The following is a 23,841-nucleotide window of genomic DNA, read 5'->3' as shown; positions in this document are numbered from 1 at the left end:
GTACTTATTAAACAATCACATATCTGAGGTATTAGCTGGAAAAAATTATATATACATTTATATATATACACTTATACATGGACACATCCACAGAATATTCACAAATCTATTGGCCCCTACACCAGCAGAAGATCAAATGAATGGAAAAAGAACCATGTGATAGGAAAAAGTTACACAGAGGGCATTTACAAAACCGCGGTTACGTGCTCCTTAATATAAGGAGCATGTGTTGAGTAAGTGCTTTGAGGAAAATAATGTTTCCATTCATAGGAAAGTGTCTGTCTTAACGAGATGAACCGAAAGGGGAGCCTGGATTCAGGACTGTGATGCCTATAGGTTTGCAAAAATTGCTTGAATAACCTGGTTCTGTCTCCTTTCTTTTAAAATTATTACTATTAGTATTATACTTGGGACAGAATCTTACAAGGTACCCAGGATAGCCTCGAATCCATAATGTCTCTGCCCTGCTTGCTCTCCCAGCTGTTGGGACTACATGTATGAGCTACCAAGCCTGACTTGTATTTGCAGTGGAAAACTGGATTGTAGATGGGGAAATGTGGAAGTTATTGTTAGGCTATCCTTTTCTTTTCCATGGCTTACAGAGAATTTTAAGGATTTTAACTATTCTGATATAACTACTAGACAGGGGTATTTTAACCTTTCCATTATTAAAAGTCAGGCTGTTCATTTTCATACATTTTCTATATGAATAATAAAAGGTGTTCTGGGTTTCCTCTCAGTTTCCCCGACTCAATAAAAAAGGAAGGATAGCAAAACGTCCAGAACTGAGACCAAGCTTCGTGTGGGAAGCTAAATAAAGACATTCATTCCTCTTTCAACCGCGTGGTCCTTTGTTATAATACTTGACTAACTGAAGTGATGGCTTATTTGGCTCTCTGGTCCACCACGGAACATTTCACTGCTTTAAAAACTGGGAGTTGGCTTTTCTTCTTAATGAAATACCTGAAAACCCAGTAACAGCCATATCGTGTTTTCAGTACTTGTATTTCAAATATTACTGATGAAGATTTCCTTTTTATTTTACATATCAGTGTAAAAGGCTTAACAACAGGAAAAGTTAAGCATAAAAGTGCATGTGAAGTTAAGGACTGCCTTCCACAGTCCATCTCTTGACCTGACACAAAACAGTACCGCAATGCGCTGATGCGGGGGGGGGGGGGGGGGGGAGGAGGAGGCAGCGCACGCGCATGCGCACAAACACACCTTAAGTACCTTCATTTTTTTCGGACCAATTATTTGAAAATCATAAATAAGCATGTACTGATTACGGAATGGAAGCAGGTCTCACGTGTTATTTTCATTTGTTAGATGGAAAACCTGAGATTTCTCAGCATTCAACTAACCTGGTTAAAAAAAGAAATAACTTCGAGATGACTAAATAACTAATGCCAGTGCATTCGGGAAGGAGGAAATTGAAAGGAGAAAACGTGCTGTCCCCATTCCTCCCGAGTGTGTGTGTGCGTGTGCGTGCGTGCGTGTGTCTGTGTGTGTGTTTCTCTATGTATAAAGAGATAAAATGTCAATTACTGGTAAGTATAGCTACTGTTTCCAAACTTACAAAAGAAAAAAAAACTAAAGACCTAATTAATGTGCAAAAGTAAAGAGCTACTGGGTAAAGATAGAAGTGATCGAATGAAATTATGAAACTCCGTGTAGCTAAAAATAAGACGGGGAGATATTGGGGTTCTATTATAAGAGTAATGGGCAAGCAAAGAATCTGTCAGCTCAAGCCATCCGAAGACACAAATTCAAAGATGCCAACTGGTCCCCTCCACAAGACAGGAAGCTCCGAGGACTCTGTTCACTGGCGTGCTTTCTGTGTGGTTTACGATACTGCACTCAGCCACCATCTCCCGCAGCTCCTCCTGAGCTTTGCTTACTCTAATCCATAAATGGTACAAATGCGATGGGGCAGCAACGAGCCTCACACATAATACTGTGCAGAGCCATAGAGGATGCCATGCTGTGTTAGTGGCTCTCGATCCGATAACCGGACCTCTCCTCTCTGTCCCACTAAAACTGGAAAAATACACCAAAAGTTTCTACAAATTTTCTGACAGCTATGAGCCGTCAGAGTTAATCAGAATGCTACGTTTTTAAGTGATTTTTTTCTACAGGCTCAAGAAAATATTTAAAAGTCTATAGCATGCGCTCACTTTTGCAATGTGTACTGAAGAAATTACTGACAGTACGGAGATTAGCATGGCGCCTGAGTGAGGGTGACACAAAAAATTCAATAAGCTTCTATATTTTTTAATTCAACGAATGAAAGGCAAGTAGAAGTTAAGAATAGGCTCGGGGAACTACTTGAAGAAAAGAGGAAAAGCGGGAAATGAGACCAGTACCCATCAACGTTATCAGATGTTGGACTGCAGGCCATAGGTGAATGCTACAGCCAGCTTTTGTCAAACAAACTTTTTTTTTTAAAGCGGGCAGAAGTAACTGTGGGGCCTGTGATGGTCATAGCAATGAGAACACGTGGCCACTGAGTGCTCAGCCTACGTGAACCATCTAACATTACCCACTTCCAGAATCAAGGAACACCGCAGAACAGTGCGGGGGTGAATAACGAAAGAAGGAGTGAAGTGTTTGTGGAACAGTGTTTCCTGGCCATGTCATAGTCACCACACTCTGTGATTCTGTGCAAGTTGTCTATAAGATTGGGTCTGTCCACATCCTGCCCTGGAGGGGGAGGGGCTCATGAGGCCCCCCCCAACCCTCCCTGACAATCTATGGCAGTGGTTGATGAGAGAAGGAAACACATTTTTCTTCAGGGTTGCAGGCACTGGTCCCTATGTTCCTGTAAATAACCTTGACCTATGCCCCTACATACAACTGTAATAAAAAGTCATCATCATCATCAACAACGTCAACAACATCATCACCACCAACAGCAGCAGCAGCAGCAGCAGCAGCAGCAGCAGCAGCAAATCATCAACAACAACAAGTCTTGAAAGGAGAAGAGGGACAAGCTGGGAAGAAGAAGAGAATGAGTGAAGTAGGAGGGGAACAAGCGCGTGTCACAGGGGTGAAGACAATGAAATGTATCGTATGCGTGTATGAGAATGTCACAATGGAAACCCACTCTCCTATATAAGTAACGTGTGCTAATAAAACACATTAAAAAAGAGAAGAGGGGAAAATGAAAAATATTGCACATAGTTACCAGGGAGAAAGAGCTGTACCTCTGCAGTGAAAGGCTAAGGTCTGTTTTAAGTTAAGATCGGGCTGGTGTGAATGCTCAGTGGTGAAACACTTCCTGCCTAAGCCTGACAACTTGAGTTCAATCCACAGAATTGAACAAGGTATAAAAAGAGAACTAACCCCTTCGAGGTGTTCTCTGACCTCTACATGTGCGTGTGCGCACACACACACACACACACACACACACACACACACACACACACACCACAAACATAAGAATCAATAAAATAAAACCATTGAAAACAGTTGCAGGAATCGCAGGAATGGCAAGCAGCTGAATCACAAAAGCTCGAGGCTGAATGTCTGCATTAAAGGTGAGGCAAACCGAGCAAGAGGAAAAGCTGTGCCAACCGAGACAATCCGGGCAAACCTGGCTGCAGATGAAAAGGGAACTAAGGAAAGTTGCTGAGGTGAAGCAATGTGCACAAAGCGTCATTCTTCACGTCTCCAGTAGGAAAACCAAGGGCTAAAAAGAACTGCACTGGACTTAAGCTCTTTAAAGAAGAGCAAAGGGCTTAGGTGAACAAGAAACTTAAGAACTTGGTTGCCACAGAGCCTTAAAAACTAGAGAATTTGAAACGATATTCCAATGGATATGTTAAACGTGAGATCCATGATCTGGATGGCAAATAAAAAGCTATGTGTTCCTCTGAATGAAAATATCACTGCCAGGTATGGGAGTACATGCTAATAAACCCAGCATGGTGGGGACAGGGTAGAGGGCCGGCCAATCTCTGTGAGATCCAGGCCAGCCAGGTCTCCACTGAGAGTTTGAGCCAACCAGAGCTAAAGAGTAAGACCCTGACTCAATTTGAAAAACCAAACCAAACAAAACAACAAAGATACAATGAGCATCCACTAAAAACACCATAGAAGCAGCGTGTCAGTATCTTGGAGGACCAGAGGATACCAGGAGAAGCTCCAAGCCTCATCATCTTGTACCAGAGAACACAGTCAGCAGGTGGCGAAGATGTAAATGAGTTAAAAGAATGACAACGGCTCCATGGAATTCAGAAATCCCCGCAAAGTGGACACTGAAGTGACAGCTGAGGGAGGAGCTTCTAGTGAAAGTTGAAACCACGGCGAGCTGTGTTCAGAGGCACATGGCCTCGGAAAACAACTCACATGGACTGAACAGCACTAACTCAGGCTAACGGGCAGACAGGAAGTCTGCCGAAGGAAGCCCAACAGAACGGAAGGCTCTGGGAACAAGGCTGGGTGTGCCCTGGACCTGTGAGCCCGAAACTGATGTAAAACTCAGCTGCAGGTTTATTCTAAGCCAACAGCACTGATTCCTACACCGAGCCCCCCGCCTGCCTTCGTGAGAGCACTCAGCAGAACCTGGGCACGAGGCAGCCAAAACTGACAGACACGGAGTGGGCAGGAAGGAAGCTGCTATGGAACACGGTTCTTTGAAGTTATTCCTCTCCAGACTCTACTTTAGAGAGTAACAAAAATAAGTAAATTGTGAGGCTAAAGTTTCTACTGAAGACGAGAAGATGTATAGCATTTTAATAGTTTCGCAGGAAACGTATTATGTGGAAACTTAAAACAAACCTTCACGTTCTTCAGCACTCCTAGTTTCAAAGGTCATGTTTCTAGCAGGGTGGTTGGGTTCTCCAGACTCCTAGGACAATGTGTGTAATCCAACCCACTATTAAATCAGTATTTCTACTGACGAGGCTGATGGCAGAACACAAGAGACCGCTTGAGTTCAACAGATGACATAAACCAATAATATTTAGGGAGAAATCCGTAATCAAAGGCACAAAGTCACTCTGCCTAACATTCTTGTTCTTGGGCAAAGGATTGGGGGCGGGAAATATGACAAAAACTACCAAAAATATGTTTGTAATTCTTTAACTGAGTGAAGCAAAACCCTCGGGCCATTGCTACCATTAAACACAGGAGAGCAGAGGTCACGTCTAACTCAGTAGGCAGCCAAGCTTCAAGTCCCGGCTGTAGTTTCTCACTTTACATCACAGATTTCATTACAAGGCGCTTACTCTAAAGACCTGATGAGTGGCTGGGTTGGTGGAGCTCAGCATGCTCTGATGGCCTGCTGTCAATCACTGCTCTGATGGCCTGCTGTCAATCACTGCTCTGAAGGCTTGCTGTCAATCACTGCTCTGAAGGCTTGCTGTCAATCACTGCTCTGCTGGCCTGCTGTCAATCACTGCTCTGAAGGCTTGCTGTCAATCACTGCTCTGATGGCCTGCTGTCAATCACTGCTCTGATGGCCTGCTGTCAATCACTGCTCTGATGGCCTGCTGTCAATCACTGCTCTGAAGGCTTGCTGTCAATCACTGCTCTGAAGGCTTGCTGTCAATCACTGCTCTGAAGGCTTGCTGTCAATCTCTGCTCTGAAGGCTTGCTGTCAATCACTGCTCTGAAGGCTTGCTGTCAATCACTGCTCTGATGGCTTGTTGTTAAGCACTGCACTAAATGCTGTTCTATCTCTGCACAGGGCTACTTTGGCCCAACACACCATGCTGTCAAGTAAGCCAGCCTCAGTCGGAAAGGCACAAAGCTGGGCGTAGTGGTCATTTTGTTCTTATTACTTATGTGTAGAAGAATCCATTTGCTTTGGGGGGTGCTGCTTCAGTTATCTCCATGAAACTGAATTTCCATAGGAAGAAAGGTCATCTTTTGTTTCAGAAGCTTCAGTAGCCTTGAAAGACACATAAGTGAACATTTGGGACTAACTTTGAATTACTGGAATTGTGAATGGCGTAATTGCAACTTACCATGGAAAACTCACTTAGCGTAATATTTGTCGTCATATTTCATTTAGAATCTATCTTATAGCATTTCATTCCTATGTATGGCTTAGCAATTCATAAACTAAAGAGCAGACTGGTAGTAAACACTGGTTCGTTTATATCATTATATATTCTGAAATATAAGAACAATATTAAAAGTGTCGATTCCTTCTACACTGATATAAGATTTTACATAAAGTTTTGTTTTTTCTTTTTGAAAAAAATTTTCATTGTTTAAATTGCACACACCCAAACACCTCATGGGAAATGTGACTGTGTCCATTCCATCGGCCTGAACGGAGTGTCTCATGGAGCTAAACACTAACGTAATTTAAATAAAAGGCAAGCGCTCATATGTATACAAAATCATCCTAGAAATATTTACATGGCAAAGGAATACTGGAGACTCACAAAACTGGCAATTGCTACAGGTGTGATAATCCTCTCCAGACCTCGGAAGGAATCATGTAAGATTTTAAGAGAAAGTAATTGCAGAAGCATACTAAAATATTTAGTTTTCAGTTCTTACTATTGAAATGAGCCAGTAGATCATTAACAGTCCAAGGTCTCAGGAATCAACTACTCAGCTTAGTCTTTAATCAAGTCTTCTTCGCTTCATGGCGACATGGAATTTACAGAAAAGACAGTACAAGGAAGGGAGCGGGCAGCACTCGGTTACCCGCCCTTGTACAGGCTGGTCAGCCGCTCCAGCTCTTTGCAGTTGTCCATGCTCAGGGCGTCCGCCTTCCTCCGTAGCCGTTCATCACGGTACACTTTTGCTGCATACTGCATATCTGTTTCTGTATGTCAGATGGTTGCTAGTTAATAATAATTTACATCACCTTAGTTGCTTAAGTTTAAATAACACTCTATATATGTATGTGTATATATATATATATATACACACACACATACATTCATACTTCTCTTAACTGACTTTGAAGAAAGAAATAAAAAAGGAAGGAAGAATCAAGTATGATTCCTATAAACTACTTCACTCAGAGTTTTTCTTTTATTTAAAAGAATTTTTCTTTGGACAGGGTCTCTACATAGTCCTGGCTGTACTGAAACTCACTATGTAGACCAGCCTGGCCTTGAAATCAGAGTGCTATTATTAAAGGCATTCACCACCACATCCGTTGGGCCTTTTCTTTATATAATTTTACTTTGAACTTAGCACACAGAATCAACATCAAAAAGAAATAAGGCAAGAGCCCTGCCACGCCCCCCCCCCCCCCCCCAGAGCCCTCCCCTGTCACCCCTGAGCCAAGTGGCTTAAGTGACTGCTCTGGAATATTCTCTGGGGCTTTTCTAAGATATTACCTGAGAATCATGGCTGCCAGTGGCTGTGTTTGTTGTGGTTTTGTGATAATCCCAACACTTAAAAACAAATTAAAACATGTTCTTCCTCCTTCTCTTCCTCCACTTTTTCTTCTTCCTCCTCTTCCTTCTTCAGAATGGACTTCATTAAATAGCCCAAGCTGGCCTCAAATGTGTGGTCCTTCTGCACAAGCACCCCAAGTGCCAGTATTGTGTGTGTATTCACACATGACAAAAACTTGGAATATATGTGCACCCCCCACCCAAAGATGCAAATACCCCCACCGCACAACTTGAATCAATCGCCATAACTTTGCCTGCTAGAGTCATATGATGAGACCTTAAGGCTAAACGTATTACATGCCTGGTCATGGGAAAATCAGACTAGACCTGAGCTAGAAGCCTGCTCTTCCCAGATAGTTTTCATGGTGCCAAAAAGCTATTCAGACTGATGAAGCATTGCTATGCACAGTCTAATTCAGCTGTGGATGCTGTGGCCCAACCTACTAATCTTTTAGATAGTATGTGTCTATCATAGAATAAATGCTATAGCTGTTATGGGTGGGGGGTGAATAACTACTTTCTGACCAGAGTTGAGGTCCACTTGACAGGAAAGCATTCACGTGGTACTGTAAACCTAGACAAAACCCTATGGCTAAAAGGCCACAGGCCTGGTTGGAGAAGCTACTCTGTTGTTTTGCTAAATGGACACAATGAACTTGTCCTTAAATACTTGTTTACAATCCCATGATTAACATGCTGCCATCTTCGGAGAGAGAGTTTGTCTTTGCGATGAATGGTGGTGACTACAGACTTATAAGCTGTCCAGGTAATGAGCGTATGTGACTGCAGAAGGTGCAGCCCTAAACAGGACATGGCTACCATCCCTCCAAAGCTCAGGGAGCATGGGCAGAAGGCAGAGCTGGACGGGCTGGAGGGATGTGGCGTGATGTTCACAGGCATGATGTCATTGCTGCTCTCATGAACTCACTGTAGCTATGGTCCGCAAGATCTGCTTAGCACTGGGTCCATCAGCACCCTTGCATGACAAAATAACACTGACTGGCCTAAGCCACCATGTTAAATGCTTACTGAACCTCATGCTGTAGTGATAAGGTACCTAGTTTAGAGGCAAGTAAATTGGTCTTCCGGGTAATGTGAGATTGGAGGAAGTATCAAGTAAGGCAATCTACTCAACGAAATGTTTATTAAACACTGTAGGTTCTTACACTATCCAATTACTATAGTTTGCCACATGTATAAAAATCACTACATGCAATCCTCAGTAGACATGCTAGATTGCTTCCAGAACCTCCAGACGCTAAGAGAGAAGGATGTGTAAGTGTCCTGTACAAACATCTGTGTTTGCATAGAGCCTATACCTATGCATATTACTTCCGGCTTACACATGTTGCCTAAGGTGGTGGCGTCATGCAGCAAGCGTTAGGGCGGATGGATTAGGGAACATTGACAACAAAAACATCCGCACACATTCGGGACAGGTACAACGGCTCTTTTTCTGCACCATTTTGATTGGCGGCTGATTGAAAACAGGGATGAGAGAGGCCTGAGACACGGGGGCTGACTGTACTTATTCGTGTACTGAATTCCCATATAAACCACGTGATCTCTGAGCACTCCTTAGGTAAGGAAATCCACAGCAATGACTCCGGAGACTCCAAGGCTTTCTAAGACAGTGGGAACATGACAGACTTACTCTGCTGCCTTTCTTTCCAGCAGTTATTCCGGATGTTAGTCACGTAATCCTCTTCCACACTCTTTTCTACCTTCTGTAACAGCGCTCCTTTATATTCGCTTTTAAAGTCCTTGTTGACGTAGTACACCACGCCCAGGTTCTCCGTCTGCATTTTAATAGTTTGTCCACTGCAAAAGAGACAGATGGTTATCCTTCTTTTAATTAAGATTGCGTCCTACTGCGCAAATCAAGGAGCAAAGGGGAAAGTAATTTGAAGTGAACATCAGTATTAGTTACATTCTCAGAAAACAAGCCGCTTTTTACAGAGGATTCAGATTGTTTTTAAGTTAGGCTTCCTTTATCTCCTGTTCACTTAAATCGTCTCTCACTTAATGACATTTGTAGAAGAGCAATCACTTTGTCCCCTTCCTTCCTGTCTTTCATGTCAGTGTATTAACTACCGTGTTAAATTCAAATTCAGTCATAGCCCTTCTGTCCTTATCCACAGTGGGACAGAAGTGTACGCCACCAAGAAGGACAGAAGAAACGTATCACTTGTGTTAGCTATTAAGTTAGGGACACTCCCGTAGATGAGTGGGCTCTTGAAAGCATCACAGGACGCTCCAAGGGAAGACACAACAGCAACTTTCGCTTGGCTACTTACGACCTGGGGTATAAGGAATACGGAGGATTGGAGACCATCAGCTGGCTTAACAGGGACACAAGGATCAGCACAATGACAGGCATGAGCTGGATAAACACGGAAAAGCCTCCCTGAAAAGAGACCAGAGGGCGTAGACTGGGTCAGACCGTCACAAACCAGCGGCCTGCCATACACTCTGATAGGGATTCCTGTGGCCATTGAGGGCAGTGCCTTAGGGCTGGATCCCGCTTTACAGATAAGCAAGCCCCCTCGGGTCACACACACAGAGACGACTAGGTGTGTGCCTGGATGTGTGGTGGGGCTGCCTCAGGCCTCTTCACGTCTAGCCTTCTGTCCTCTCCACTCAGCTTTGCATGTAAGAGTTTAAGCGATAGAAGCCGCCAAGTGTAGCTGCCTTTGAACCAAGCAAAGGCAGACAGACTTCTGACTGAGTTTGTCTGCATCGCTTCATAACCTTTCGGGATCAATAAAAAGACATCACCTTCAGAACATGCAAAATATAGATCTTCCTTTGTCAGAATTACGCAACAGCAAACTGGAAGGATGACAGTGCGGCCATCACCCTACTGTGGCCTCTACCCCTGCACCTACATTACTCTCACAGGACTTCTGAGTCTCTTTTGAACACGTGCTAAGAGAAATGTCATTTTTTTTCCTAAAACAACCTGCCCTATTTTTAGTCCACTCTAATTGCTTTCCTGAACTGGAACTTGACATTTTGAGACTTATTATTACACTGTAAACATACATCTCCTCTTTCTTCTTCTCTTTCGTGCCCACTGTGTCGGTGCTGATGTTGATGGCTGTAAGCAGCCCGGCCATTTGAAAATGAATGTACACTACCTGGGAAATTAAACACAAGGCGAAGTTAGAAAACAACTGTGAATGGGAAAAGAAAATGGCTTTCCCTGTTTATCTGCTTTCCCTGTTGTGATTCAAAGCCCAGCCGCCATGCCCACCTTCTTGGAGGTTACTAAAACAATGGCTGTTTGTTTTGAATAATGAATGTTTACTGTGTGATCTTCTTGCCTCCACCTTCTTAAAGACGTGGGCTCCCAGATCCAGCTTCCCTACATTCCTTTGTGAAAACGTGGGGAAGAGTTCCTCAGTAACACCTCAAACATGAAGGACCATCATGGTTGGTGATTATTTCTAGAAACCTTAGGTCTTTATTCTGAAAATTCTGATTACTGTAATTAAACGAATCAAACCTATCTAGAAATCCAAAGACAACATTATAATTAATGTTTTTAAATGCTAATATATCAAAGTGGATCCCAGATGGACACCAAGTTCTTTTCAAATGGGGTGAAAAAACCAGAAATTGCTATTACTGACAAAATAAGCCACATTATAACTCACCAAGAACTGAGAACTAACTACTAAGAAGAAAATTATTGCTTCAAAGATTTCTGACTGTTCACAACATATATTCAATCAAAATTGCTAGTTTAGTAACTTTTCTTCGAGGTAATGGGTCTCAGTTTGTTAAAACACAGGTTGCAGTTATGGTCATTCATTTGTATTTTTACAACTCAAGGATGCTTTGCAAAATGTCCTATCAATGACAACTCTTTCTCAATGATATTAAAAGAGCCATCAGGTCAAATTCTCATTTTGAATGAGTACCTTACATTAATGCCATGAAACAACTTAGAGCTTAAAGAAACCATTCTTTGAGACCCCATATGAACAACAATGCCAACCAACCAGAGCTTCCAGGGACTAAGCCACTACCCAAAGACTATACATGGACTGACCCTGGGCTCCGACCTCATAGGTAGCATTGAATATCCTAGTAAGAGCACCAGTGGAAGGGGAAGCCCTGGGTCCTGCCAAGACTGAACCCCCAGTGAATGTGATTGTTGGGGGGAGGGCGGTAATGGGGGGAGGATGGGGAGGGGAGGGGCTAGGGGGATGTTGGCCCAGAAACCAGGAAAGGGAATAAGAAATGTAAATAAGAAATACCCAAGTTAATAAAGATGGAGAAAAAAAAAGAAAAAAGAAACCATTCTTAAATTTATTTCCACATAAGCAATGCACAGTAAGTAAAAATAAGAGTTTATGCTACTTACACTAATGCGGTATGATCTACTTAGTGGAAACCTACACTCCCTGACACCCTCGTTCAAATGGTTATTCCTTGTTCAAAAGGTTTGTGTGTCAATCAGACTGTCTACTATTTCAATGAAGACAAGGATGAAGACATTTATGTACACTGGCATTAATGTCTATAATGTCATTTGAGGTGCCAAAGGACTAATGTCAGTCACTACCACATACCAGAGGCGTCTGCTAATTGTAACAGTTATGATTCACTGCTTCAGGGTTTCCTGTCTATATTCCTTTTCTTCTCTTTTTAATAAAACAAGGTATCTACACTCAGCCACTATTTTTTAAAATTAAAGTACTCTCTGGGAGTACTAAGAGGCAGGCTTATTAACATTGATAGCCCCTAAAATTTTCCCTTCTTTGATAGAAAGCCAGCACTGTGGAAAATGCAGGGAGACCCTCATGCTCAAGCCTGCAACCCCAACACTTGAGAGACTGAGGAGGGAGAGTTGCTGTCAGTTAGAGATTAGCCTGGGTTACACAGGGAGTGCCATGCTACAGTGAAACTCTGTCTCAGAATCGAACAGTGCAGATGGAATGCTGGAAATCTATAGGCAGTCTAGCTAAGGGAAGACAGTTGACCCGAGTACCTGAAGGAAATCCACCGCCAAAAAAGATATTGAACAGGTCTTCCGGAGTTATGTCAGCCTCGCAGCCGCGGTGGAAGTTGAACCTGCCGTTGCTCTGGGGACTACAGGCTTCCTCCTCGCTGCCTGTAAGGTCATACTGTTTTCGTTTCTCTGGATTGCTTAAAACGGCGTACGCATTTCCGATCTCTAAAGAAGCAACAAATAACAGCATTGGAAAGCGGTCTTTAGGCTGTGGAAAACTGCCCTGCGTGCAGCAGCACCAACTCCAATATTGTTTGAAACCAAAAATCACAAGACAGTAAAAAGCAGGATGACTTCTTTTAAATATTAATGTACATTTTGTAACATCGCATGTTATCTCTCAGTATAGCTTTCTGTGCTAGCCAGCCAAGTCTTCCCACTGCATGGAAACAGAGGGACGTCGTCTATCCTACCCCAATATTGCATCAGAGCCTCTAAATTCCCACTTCCCCACTTGGAGTTCTCAAATCCAGCTGTTCATCAAGACTGTTCAACCTACGCCCTGTGAATGTGGGTCACATATCTATAATCCCAGAACTTAGGAAACTCAGGTAGGAGGACTAAAAGTTCAAGGCCACCTTTACAAACCAAATTGTTCAAAATACCCACAGTGGTCTCCACCATGTACTGAGAACTTACTATGTCTGTGCTTCACAGAAGGATCCCAAGACTTACTTGACAAGTAAGTTGTTTGAGGTCAAATACTGAGCACAATATAGATATGTACTATTCCAAGACACCTCCACTGAAATCTCCTTTTCTTTTGGCACACTACCACTCACTTCATTTCTGAACGTATTTTCCTCAAGACAGAAAACCCCAGGGGAGAGTAGGGCCGTCCATGCTTCCACTGCAATGCTCAAGGGTTCAGCATCAAGTCTTTTTTTTTTTTTTGTTTTTTTTCGGAGCTGGGGACCGAACCCAGGGCCTTGCACTTGCTAGGCAAGTGCTCTACCACTGAGCTAAATCCCCAACCCCTCGGCATCAAGTCTTAAGCGCTGTTTCTGTTATGTTTTGTTTTTGTAGTGGGGTCTCAGTACATAGCCCAGGCTAGCCTTGAACTATTAGCTCATTTTGTGCATGTGCATAATCAGGAATGATTACTGCTCCTTATTATCCAGAGAACAAAACACAAATTATATTTCGGTGTTCAAAACTTTACAAAAAGGGCTAGAGAGATGGCTCAGCGGTTAAGAGCACTGACTGCTCTTCCAGAGGTCCTGAGTTCAATTCCCAGCAACCACATGGTGGCTCACAACCATTCATAATGGGATCCGATGTCCCCTTCAGGTGTGTCTGAAGACAGCAACAGTGTACTTACATACATGGAATAAATAAAATAAATCTTAAAAAAAAAAACTTTGCAAAAGCCCATTTCTACCTTACTGTCATTTGTTGTACATAAAAGATCTTTTGATTCATTTTTCTATAAATACTTTACATTGTGGTAATTATAGATTCACATACATTTTAAAAAGTAAGTATCTTCTATATTTTTTTATCTAATTTTCCCTAGTAATAATATCTTATCCATTAGAGCAAAAAATCATAAACAGAGAACTGACATTGACAGTCAACGGAACATAGAACATTCTATAGCCATCTTTCTGGTGCTCCAGTTCTTCACCGTGTGTGTGCACGATGTGTGTTCTGGGCACGCAGGCGATGGCTACAAACTGGTGGACTTGGTTCTTTCTTTCTTACCACCTTTCCATGGGTCCTGGGGATGAACCTTGGTCACTGGGTTTACAGAACTAACTGAACCATCTCACTGGCCCTAAGGGGTCCTCTTTTACAACCGCATTCAACTCCTGTCCCATCAGACCTCTCTCCAGTCCCTGGCAACTACAGAGCGATTGGCCGCTTCTCAAATGCTATGGAGTCTAGGATGCTGAAAGTCCGGAGTGGGGAAGGTGCGTGCCTAGAATCTCAGCACGCAAGAAGCTGAGGCGGGACCCTGAGTTCGAAGTCAGCCTGGGTTGACATAGTGAGACCGTGTTGGACAAAAATAAAACTAACAATATTGTATAAATAACAATATAAAAATAGGATCATTCATGTAAGTGAAACTCTGGAATTGGCTGTTTTCCATGAGCACAGTCCCCAGACTGATCTGACAGTTGGGTGTCAGAAGTGTGCTCACTTTATTACTACATAGTATTCGTGCATGGGCACAGCACTGTTGGTTTAACTGCTCGTCCCCTGAATGACAGCTGGGCTCTTATTAGTGTGGGCTACTACAATAAAGCTATCTGCCTTTGCCACAGGTTTATGTATAAATGTAAATGTTCACTTCTCTGGGATAAATGCCAGGAATGCATTGCTCAATTGTATGGTAGCTCAGAATTCGTTTTTTGATCAACTTCCAAAACTGTTCTGCAAAATTATTCTCATTTTACTTCTCCTCAACAATACATGAATAATCCACTTCCTGCGCCCAGAACCACTTTAACAAGAGCCACTGGGACTTTCTCTGTTAGCCATTAAGATAGGTGCACAGCACCCGGCATTTCTCTAACGGGTAATGATGCTGAAACCCTTTCATGGACAACTTTGTCACGTGCAAATCATCTTCAGTAAAATGCCATGCCATGTGCGCGCGTGTGTGTTTGGTGTTGTGTAGCACATGTGTGCATGTTTATGTATGGATGTGTGTGTGTGTGTGCACGTGTGTGCGTGGGTGTTTGGTGTTGTGTAGCACACGTGTGCGTGTTCATGTATGGATGTGTGTGTGTGTGCACGTGTGTGCGTGGGTGTGTGTTTGGTGTTGTGTAGCACACGTGTGCGTGTTCATGTATGGATGTGTGTGTGTGTGTGCGTGCGCACGCGCGTGCATCTGTGTTTGTATGTGTGTAAGGCCAGAGATAACCTTGGCATTGTTCGTTGGCTACAATCTCACACTGACCTGAGCCCCCACAAGTAAGCAGGACCGCACCGTCCGTGAGTCCCAGGAATCTAGCTGGGACTCTTTGGGTGCACTGCCAGGCTCTGATCTTAACATGGGTTCAATGGGTCTAACTCAGGGCACTTCACTGAGTTACCCTTCTGCATCTTTTTAACAATACTTTTAAAAGCTTTTATTAGCATACATTCGTTATACATAATGATGAGTTTCATTATGAGATTTTCATATGTGCATATATAATGCATTTTGATTATGTTCACCCCCATTACCCCATTCCTTCCTGTCCCCTCCCACTCCCTCTTGTTCCTGCCCACTCCCTCTTATCCACTCCCACTTGTCCCCTCCCACTCCCTCTTGTCCCCTCCCACTCCCTCTTGTCCACGCCCACTCCCTCTTGTCTAAGCTCACTCCCGCTAATCCTTTTTTTAAATTCCTGACTAACCCTACTTCTACTTTCAGGTCCTAAGGTTTTTTAAAACTTATTTCGTGTGCGTATAATGCGTACAACGTACACACATGGAAGTCAGAGGTCAACTCTGTGGGGGTGGCTCTGCCTTCACTTCTATACGGACTGCAGGGATGAACTCTGCTAGCTTTTTCACCCACGGAGACGGTCCCCTGGCCCCACCTCCACATCCCTTTCTGTGTATGCCTCAATTAGTTAGAGTTGCTTACAGCAACATGGGCTGCATACAGGAGCATGAGAAAGTTACAATGCTGTACCTGTGAAGAAATGTCCCTTCCGTCCCAACTGCCTAAAAATCTTCCGGAGGAGACGGAGCTCCCCAAGCCCTACTAGCAACTGTTTACCTAGAAATCTGGAGAGAGTCTTGTGAACCCCGCATCATGATGGAATGTTGAAGGGACCAATATTGTGCAGTCTTAGGCAATCACAACCTTAGCTGATGAGAGTTCAAGCATGCAATGACCACGTCACGCCCTGAGGGAAGCATCCACATGGTTCCGGTTCCTGAATTTGGAATGGGTGATTATGCAAGCGCGCGCCTCATTTAGAGTTAAGAACGATACTGGTTTTCATTCTCATTTATTTTTAAAATCTTTTGACAAAAGGTGACATCATACTGCCAGGGACCCGAGTGACCCTCCTGTGCAGCCTCCCTTACTGCTGGGACTGTGGGAGTGCACCAGCAAGGCTAGCCTGGTTCTTAGGCCTGGTTTACCTTAACGCTCACTTCCCACTGTGGAGAGCTCTCACGTGAAGCACTAGTCCTCTGTTGCATGTGTGTTGACACATGTTTCCTCAGCATGCAGCTAAGGTCTCCAGACTTTTAACAGAGACAACAACAACAACAACAACAACAACAACAATGACCTTAAAATTTCCCTTTAATTTTCCACGTATAAACCACGCTTCTGGTATTAAGTCTCATGGAATCATTAGCTAGTGCTATGTCCTAAAGATTTGTCTCCATAAAATAAAAAGTTTGTTTTTATTTGTAGTTTTGACCCATTTTTGAGGGTTCTGTTGGTTGTTTTATATAAAACACGAGACTGCAGCCAAGGCTGGTTGTGTGCCTGTGTGCGTCCACCCATTCAAACCCCAGTTCTTAGAAAGGCCCCCTAGGAAGCGAAGGAGTTAGCGCTGTACTTAAGAACATTTGCTGTTCTTTCAGAGTTCCATGTCCAGCGCCCACACCAGAAGCTCCCAACTGCCTAGAGCTCCTGCCCCAGAAAATCCAAGGCGCTCAAGTGGCTTCCACAAGAACATTGCACACTAACACAGAGACACAGACATACAAAGAAGTGGGGAAATGGAGTTTTTAAAGGTTACCCTCCCTCAGAGAGAGCTTGGTCTAAAATCAACTGGGTATAGTAAATGGGTCTTTTTTTCTTGGTTCTCTATCCTATTCTGTGTTAATTTACGGGTTATTTCTTTGCCAGCACCCTGTAATTCTGATACCTGCAACTGCACAGAGAGTACAGGAATCAGTTGTGCTGAGCATGCTCAGGCCAGACGTAACCTATAACCTGCTGTTTACCTTGTGAGCCCTTCTGCTTCTCCACATGGATGAGAAGAATCTCGTCTCCTCGGCTCAATATGGAGGAGAGACTGAGGTGCCAAATGGGTATCACCTGTCCTCTGTTCTCAATGTGTGCCGTCTTCTAGCCCACGCAGGGACTGTGCTGCATTGTTCTACACAGTCTCTGATTTTTTCATCATTATTGCATCATTTCCAGAATTAAAATGCAATACGTTTGCTAAACTTATAAGTCTTTTAATTTTTATAAATGTTTATCTATTTTAAATTTTCAGTGTCTACATATTTCTTGCTAAAATATAATAGTTAATTTTATGATAATTTTGTATCTGGTACCTATGGAATTTTACTGCTAGAGTTTCTACAGGTCCCTGGGGATGTTCGTTTGTTTTAGCAGGCGGCCACGTGTGTTGAAAACCTGGCAGTCACTGACCATCCCTCTCCACTCTGACAGTTCCTCACCATAACAGTGACTGGGACACAGAGTGCAGGCTGAGCATGAGTGACCTCCATGCGCTTTCTTGTCTTAAGATTTTATTTTATGTTATTAATTACTGTGTGTGTCTTTAATTTCCAGAAGGTTGACTGAGATGTCTCTCATTACAGATTTCTTTTGACTTAACTGCTTGGGGCTCATCCAATTTCTCACATCTAAAAGCTTGTTTATTTATTAAAGATTTATTTATTTATTATATATAAGTACACTCTAACTGTCTTCAGACACCAGAAGAGGGCATCAGATCCCATTACAGATGGTTGTGAGCCACCATGTGGTTGCTGGGATTTGAACTCAGGACCTCTGGAAGAGCAGTCAGTGCTCTTAACCGCTGAGCCATCTCCCCAGCCCTTATTTACCTATTTACATTGAGTTTGAGAAATCCCAACTTTAACCATTCTAGAGACTTCCAGCTCCGTCTTCCTTCCTGCTCTCGGAGCCCGCTGACATCAGATCTTCTGTCACAGCTCCATGTTCCACAAGGCTGCTGCTTCCACTCTGTGTGGCTTTCTTGGTTGTCTGAGTGGGCAGTGCGATGTCTCTAGTTCATCAGGTCTTGGCTCAGCCTGCCCTTTCTCCCGTCCGTACTTTAGCAGGTGTTTCCGATCTTGAAGTGATGGTCAGTTTCTACTCTGTCCAGACTCTGCCCTCCTCTGGTGATCCTGCTTGGGGCACACATCTTTGTTCTTCAGGGCAGCCGGATCATCCATGCAGCAACATCTTTGCTACACAATGCTGGCTTTCCTGTCTTCTCCATGTGGGTGGCTAACAGAGTGAGTTTTGAAATCCCCGGTGAGGTCCTGGTTCTTGGGATGATAATTCGGTTCTTTTGTCTGTTGTGAGGGTCTGCTTCTTAAATGTTCTGCTTTAGCTTCTCTCTCTCCTGCCATCCCAGTACAGCAGGGGACACTATCACACCACTGCTGTGCAGAAACACATCCGGGATCCTTCCCCCCAGACTCTGACGTCACCAAGTGAGGTGGGAGTGGGGACCTCCCCACAATGCTGGGAAGAGAGGGGGTCGCCAGACTCGTGTTAGGAATGCAGTTGTCTCCTGCTAGGAGAAGGGATGCCTCATTGCTGTGTTCTATGTGGTGTTGTGACACCAGGAGGCTATAGTCTTGTTACTTCTGGATGGTGGCAAAGTGCTTATGGGATGCTGAGTGGTAAAGCACTGCCAGCACCTGTGGTGGGTTTCCACATCACATGAGTGCTCTGACGGCATACACGATTAGCCTCTGTGCAGTCCCGAGAAGACATGATTGGTAGGTGCTGAAGGTAGGAGGTGAGGTCTAAGAGGAGGTGGTAGGCCTTATGAGCCATGTCCTTGGTGCTGTATCTTACCTTCACTTCCTTCTGTATCTCCCTCCTGTGCTTCCTTTCTGCCATCATGTGAATACGCTTGCCGTGAATACCCCTTCCCTTCAGGACAGTTCTTAAACCATACACCAAAATAAAACTTGCCTCCCCTTCACTTCTGTGTGCCAAGTATCTGGTCAAGCTGGTGTGAAGGTGACTAATGCACCTCAGTGGGAAAAGAACGGCCGTGTGTGTCCAGGGAAGCAGAGGTGTAGCCCCCACACCATCTCTACTGACACTGTGGAGGGATCGGAGAGGTAAAAGGGACTGTACAGCATGAATGAAACTGAGGCTCTTCCTGAGGCTGGAGAGCCGGTTCAGTGGTTAAGGCACTGTTCTTACAGAGGACCTGGGTTCGGATCCCAGCATGTACATGTGACTCACAACTATCTGTGACTCAGTTCCAGGGCATACATGAGGTGCACATGCATGCATAGAGCCAGGACACTTACATATAATAAAAAGTAAATAGTTAAAGAAGGAGGGAGGGAAGGAAGGAAAGTGAAACTCCCAGTCCTCCCCCATCTCTATCCCTTAAGTCATACAAAGGGTGGGTGTGAGGTCAGTCTTTCCTGTGGCATTTGGGAACTTTCTCCACCCACCCCCACCACATTTCTTGGTGTTTTGAGGCTGCCATCACCTAATCTGGAACAGTAAGGTCAGATCTACGAGACACTCAGGTGATCCCTGCCACACTGCTCCTGAGTGCTGAGTACTGAGTTCCTCCACCTTCTCATGACCCTTCGGTCTTCTTATGTCCGCCTGACCTGCTCATTGTAGAATGCCTAAGCTTTTCAGCTGTTCTCCATGTGGGGAAGAAGGACAAAATATGTATTCTAGTCAAAAAGCCACTGGTGTTTAAACCACTCTGCCATGGTCACATCCAAGCCTTTACCCTCTCTCTCCTCTAACCATAAGTACCAGACATCTCACGAGAGCCAGTTCTTGCCATGGTATGATGCTCCAGTGACACTCGTTTTAATGTTTTTCATTTGCCATCTTCCTTCTGCTTTTGTGGCACTGAGAGTAGGTTACTCACGAGTGCTAGGTATGGGCTGGAGAGATGGCTCCGCAGTTAAGAGCACTGACTGCTCTTCCAGAGGTCCTGAGTTCAATTCCCAGCAACCGCATGGTGGCTCACAACCATCTGTAATGGGATCTGATGCCCTCTTTGGGTGTGTCTGAAGACAGCTACAGTGTACTCACACACATGAAATAAGGAAATAAATAAATCATTTTTTTAAAAATAAAAAAAAGAATGCTAGGTAGGTACTGGACCTTTCACCTGTATACCCAGCTCTTTAAAAACATAGGGGATCTCAATAGTGACCTAAGCTGCCTTAAATGCATTCTGTATTCTATATTCCGTATTCTGTAGCTCAAGCAAGCCTTGAACTTGTGATCCTCAGAGCTTAGTCCCTCAAGAACTTGGGATCACAGGGCTTTACAAACAGGCTCAACACTGTGTCATCTCTCTGACTTTTCCTCGGCCATTCCTTTCTGTTTGGGTATTTAGTTACAGTGAGTCTCCTGAGAGGAATGGAATAAGTCAGTTCATCTTTCCGAGTCTCTATTTTTTCATCTATGAGAAAGGGATGACACTGGTTCCATGACTGTTCACTCTGTGGGGAAGAGGTCTAGGCTAAGGCAGGTCTCATGTAACCTTCGCTGGCCTCCCTTTATGTCTGAGGATGACCTTGAACTCCTGATCTCCTGCCTCTATCACCGAAGTGCTCACATTATAGGTGTGTCTGTGCTCTCACAAGAATTTAAATAAACATTAAATAAAAAAAAAGAATAAGAAAAAAAAACCCAGGAATGAAAAACTACAAAATTCTGACAGGTATTAGGCTTCACTGTAGGGTGGACATTTCGGGTGAAGCCTGTCTCCCTACTTTACAAGTTACAAACTCTTTGAGAATAAGGAAATCTCAAATCACTTCACTTAGATAAGAAAAAGCCGAAAGGTAGAATGAACATCTTTGCTCTGAGAGACGTGCCCTTGAAGTCCACACTGTTAATATTAAACTATAAATCTAGCCCAGGCCATAGCGCGTGATCTGCAATTATTTATGAAACAAACGGCTATCCCATGCTCTCTTCTGTGAGGTTCGTGTGTGTGCTGACAATGGAACAGTGTACTGAAATAATTTCCGACTTAGTGCTGGACCGCTGAAGATACTATGTCCTAGTTTGGTGGCCTGCTTCTGTTTTGTGCTTGTTCGACGGTGATGCTGGATAAGTAATTAAAGGCCTTGTGATCGAGAGGCAAGGACCCCTAAGCTACACCCAACCCATGTCCAGACTTGGATGGTGTGTGTTGAGAGAAGAGATAGAATCCACGTCACCAGGATGATGTGTAAAACATGCTTATGTTGTAAAAGTCATTCTGCATGATAAATATTTCTTCGCTTTGGTAAACTTAACAAGTTTCATGGGAAAGACAAACCAGCCACATTTGGGTTTACTGTCCTAGGAACATTTGTTTCCTTTATTTAAAAAAAAATGTAGCATTTAACTTAAGCCCTAAATCTAATTATGGTTATTTCTCTATTATTGAAGAAAGAAAAATAGGAAAATAACCTGCAAATGACTTCCACTTTCTATCAAATAAATGGTGTGATCAAACACTTATCTTAGTTTCCATATAAAAGATCAAAGAAGGGGCCAGCAAGATGGCTCATCGGGGAAAGGCGCATGCTGCAAGCTGATGACCTGAGTTCAATCCCCAGGACTTGCTTGGTAGGAGAAAATCTGCTGCAAACTGTCCTCTGATTTCCACAAATCTGTGTGTACACATGTAAGCCCATGTCCAAGCTTGTATATGCAAAGATAGACATATTAATTAATTGATTGATTAATTAATTAATTGAAGAAAACACCAAGACATTGTCTCTGATTAGAAAAAACAGCTTGACGTCTCCCAGCAGGAGACTGGCTAAGAAAGCATCAAGTACTCAGGAAGCCCACGACAAATGGAGCCTGCCTGCTCCTGTGACCACGGCTGCCAAGATGGCTAACTACATTTGCTCACGGAAAATCTGGGGTTACAGGCTGGGGTTTCTGTCCAGTTTCTAGTGGGTGAAAACTGGCTCAGAAACCAACTCCCAATTCTGATCCCCTTTGGACTAATTAAACTGGCATTCTGATTTATAGATAACCACCCGCATACTGACTGTGTGGGCCTCTCCCCCAGAGATAACCACCTCCCAGCATGCTGGTCAGTAAGGATTGTCTCCCTTATAAAGCCAGACATTAAACCATAATTATGACACCCGGCCTTCACAGCCGTCACTGTGAGGACCCACTGAGTGTCTGGCTGGCTTAGTGTGCGACACCTGTGGCGTCTGCTGCATCAAAAGAGCAACAGTGAGGCTGTGGTACAGACACCATAGTCTTAGTGTTGTCCTAAGAACCGCAGTGCTCATAAGACTTTGACGCACAATGGGAGAAACTAGTTTAACATTCTCTGAGGTTTTCGGAGTTTTTGTTTTGTAGAACTAGAGACCAAACCCTACCTTGCACACACTGGGCAAACATTCTACCCCCAGCTACAGCACCGCAGGTACAGCCAGCCCGACATCCTCTTTCGTTTTTTTAAAGTTACTTTTGTTTTATGTGTGTAAGTATTTCGTCTGCATGTATATGTGTGCCTTGAACATGGCTGGGGCCCACAGAAGTCAGAAGAGGGCATCAGATACCAAAGGACTGATATTATAGACACTTATAAGCCATCGGGTGGGTTCTGGGATTTGAACCTGGATCTCCTGGAAGAACAGCCAGTGCTCTTAACTGCTGAGCCACCTCCCCTGTTTGTTTATTAGTTTTGAGACAGAGTCGCATACAACTCTGACTAGCCTTGAACTGACTATGTAGCCAAGGAGACTCAGAACTCAGGATTCCCTGCTTCTGCCTCCCAAGTGCTGGCTTTACAGATGTGCAGAACCACACCTGGGGCCAAGCCTAATATTCTTAACATTAGAAGAATTACTACTGGGTACCTTTTGTTTTGTTTTGTTTTGTTTTTCAAGGGTTTTTCTTTGTGGTCCTGGCTGTCTTGGAATTTTTCAAACTCAGAGAGCTGCCTGCCTCTGCTTCCTGAGTGCTGGGATGAAAGGTGTGTACGACCATGTCCTGGCCTACTACTGCTCACTTTTATGCATATGAAGAGCTTGCCTGGATGCTTGTGGCACATGGGTGCAGTGCCTGTGGAGGCCATGAGAGAGTGCTGGGTCCCCTGGGGGCTAGAGTTAAAGAAAGCAATCCAACCTGGGTCCTCAGAGCACTGGGTGCTCTTACCACAGTGCTATCACTCCAGTTCAGGAAGAATTACTATGGCCAATGTTATTTGGATCGCCCATTGTCAAGATCTGTCATAACTTTACTAAATCTGCCCTGATCATCTTAAACACACATTCTGAGTGCTGACACTCTCCAGCCTTGCTTATGCCCCTGCACTAGAAATCCTATACGGTGTCTTTCTTGTGTGGGACCGACTGAGTTTAACCAGGGCCACCTACGTGATCATGGTGTTGGAGGTAACCGCCAGAGTGTGGCAGGCTCAAGAGAAGACAGGAAAGGGTTTAAGTTAAACTCATGGCGAACTGTTACAATACTGTTTCCTGTGATTTCTTTTTTTAACTTTTTGTTTCATTTATTTATTTGTGTATGTATGTATGTATGTGTGTGTG

At 43.8% G+C, this 23,841-nt stretch overlaps 1 protein-coding gene across 1 annotated transcript in view; it reads right to left on the bottom strand.

Moving 5' to 3' along the window:
- Window positions 1-6,098: 6,098 nt before the first annotated feature.
- Dnajb14 (DnaJ heat shock protein family (Hsp40) member B14) overlaps window positions 6,099-23,841 on the bottom strand; it is a 43,491-nt gene continuing 25,748 nt past the window's right edge. The window contains exons 4-8 of the mRNA NM_001109193.2: window positions 12,370-12,555; window positions 10,416-10,510; window positions 9,668-9,777; window positions 9,025-9,191; window positions 6,099-6,787 (exon numbers count right to left, since the gene is read on the bottom strand). Of these exons, the coding sequence (NP_001102663.2) occupies window positions 6,663-6,787; window positions 9,025-9,191; window positions 9,668-9,777; window positions 10,416-10,510; window positions 12,370-12,555 (683 nt within the window). The 3' untranslated portion in view covers window positions 6,099-6,662. The remainder of the gene's footprint in view (window positions 6,788-9,024; window positions 9,192-9,667; window positions 9,778-10,415; window positions 10,511-12,369; window positions 12,556-23,841) is intronic.

Source organism: Rattus norvegicus, chromosome 2 (genome assembly GCF_036323735.1).
Source record: "Rattus norvegicus strain BN/NHsdMcwi chromosome 2, GRCr8, whole genome shotgun sequence".
In the NCBI taxonomy this organism is placed as follows: Eukaryota; Metazoa; Chordata; class Mammalia; order Rodentia; family Muridae; genus Rattus; species Rattus norvegicus.
This window is presented reverse-complemented; position numbering and strand designations above follow the sequence as displayed.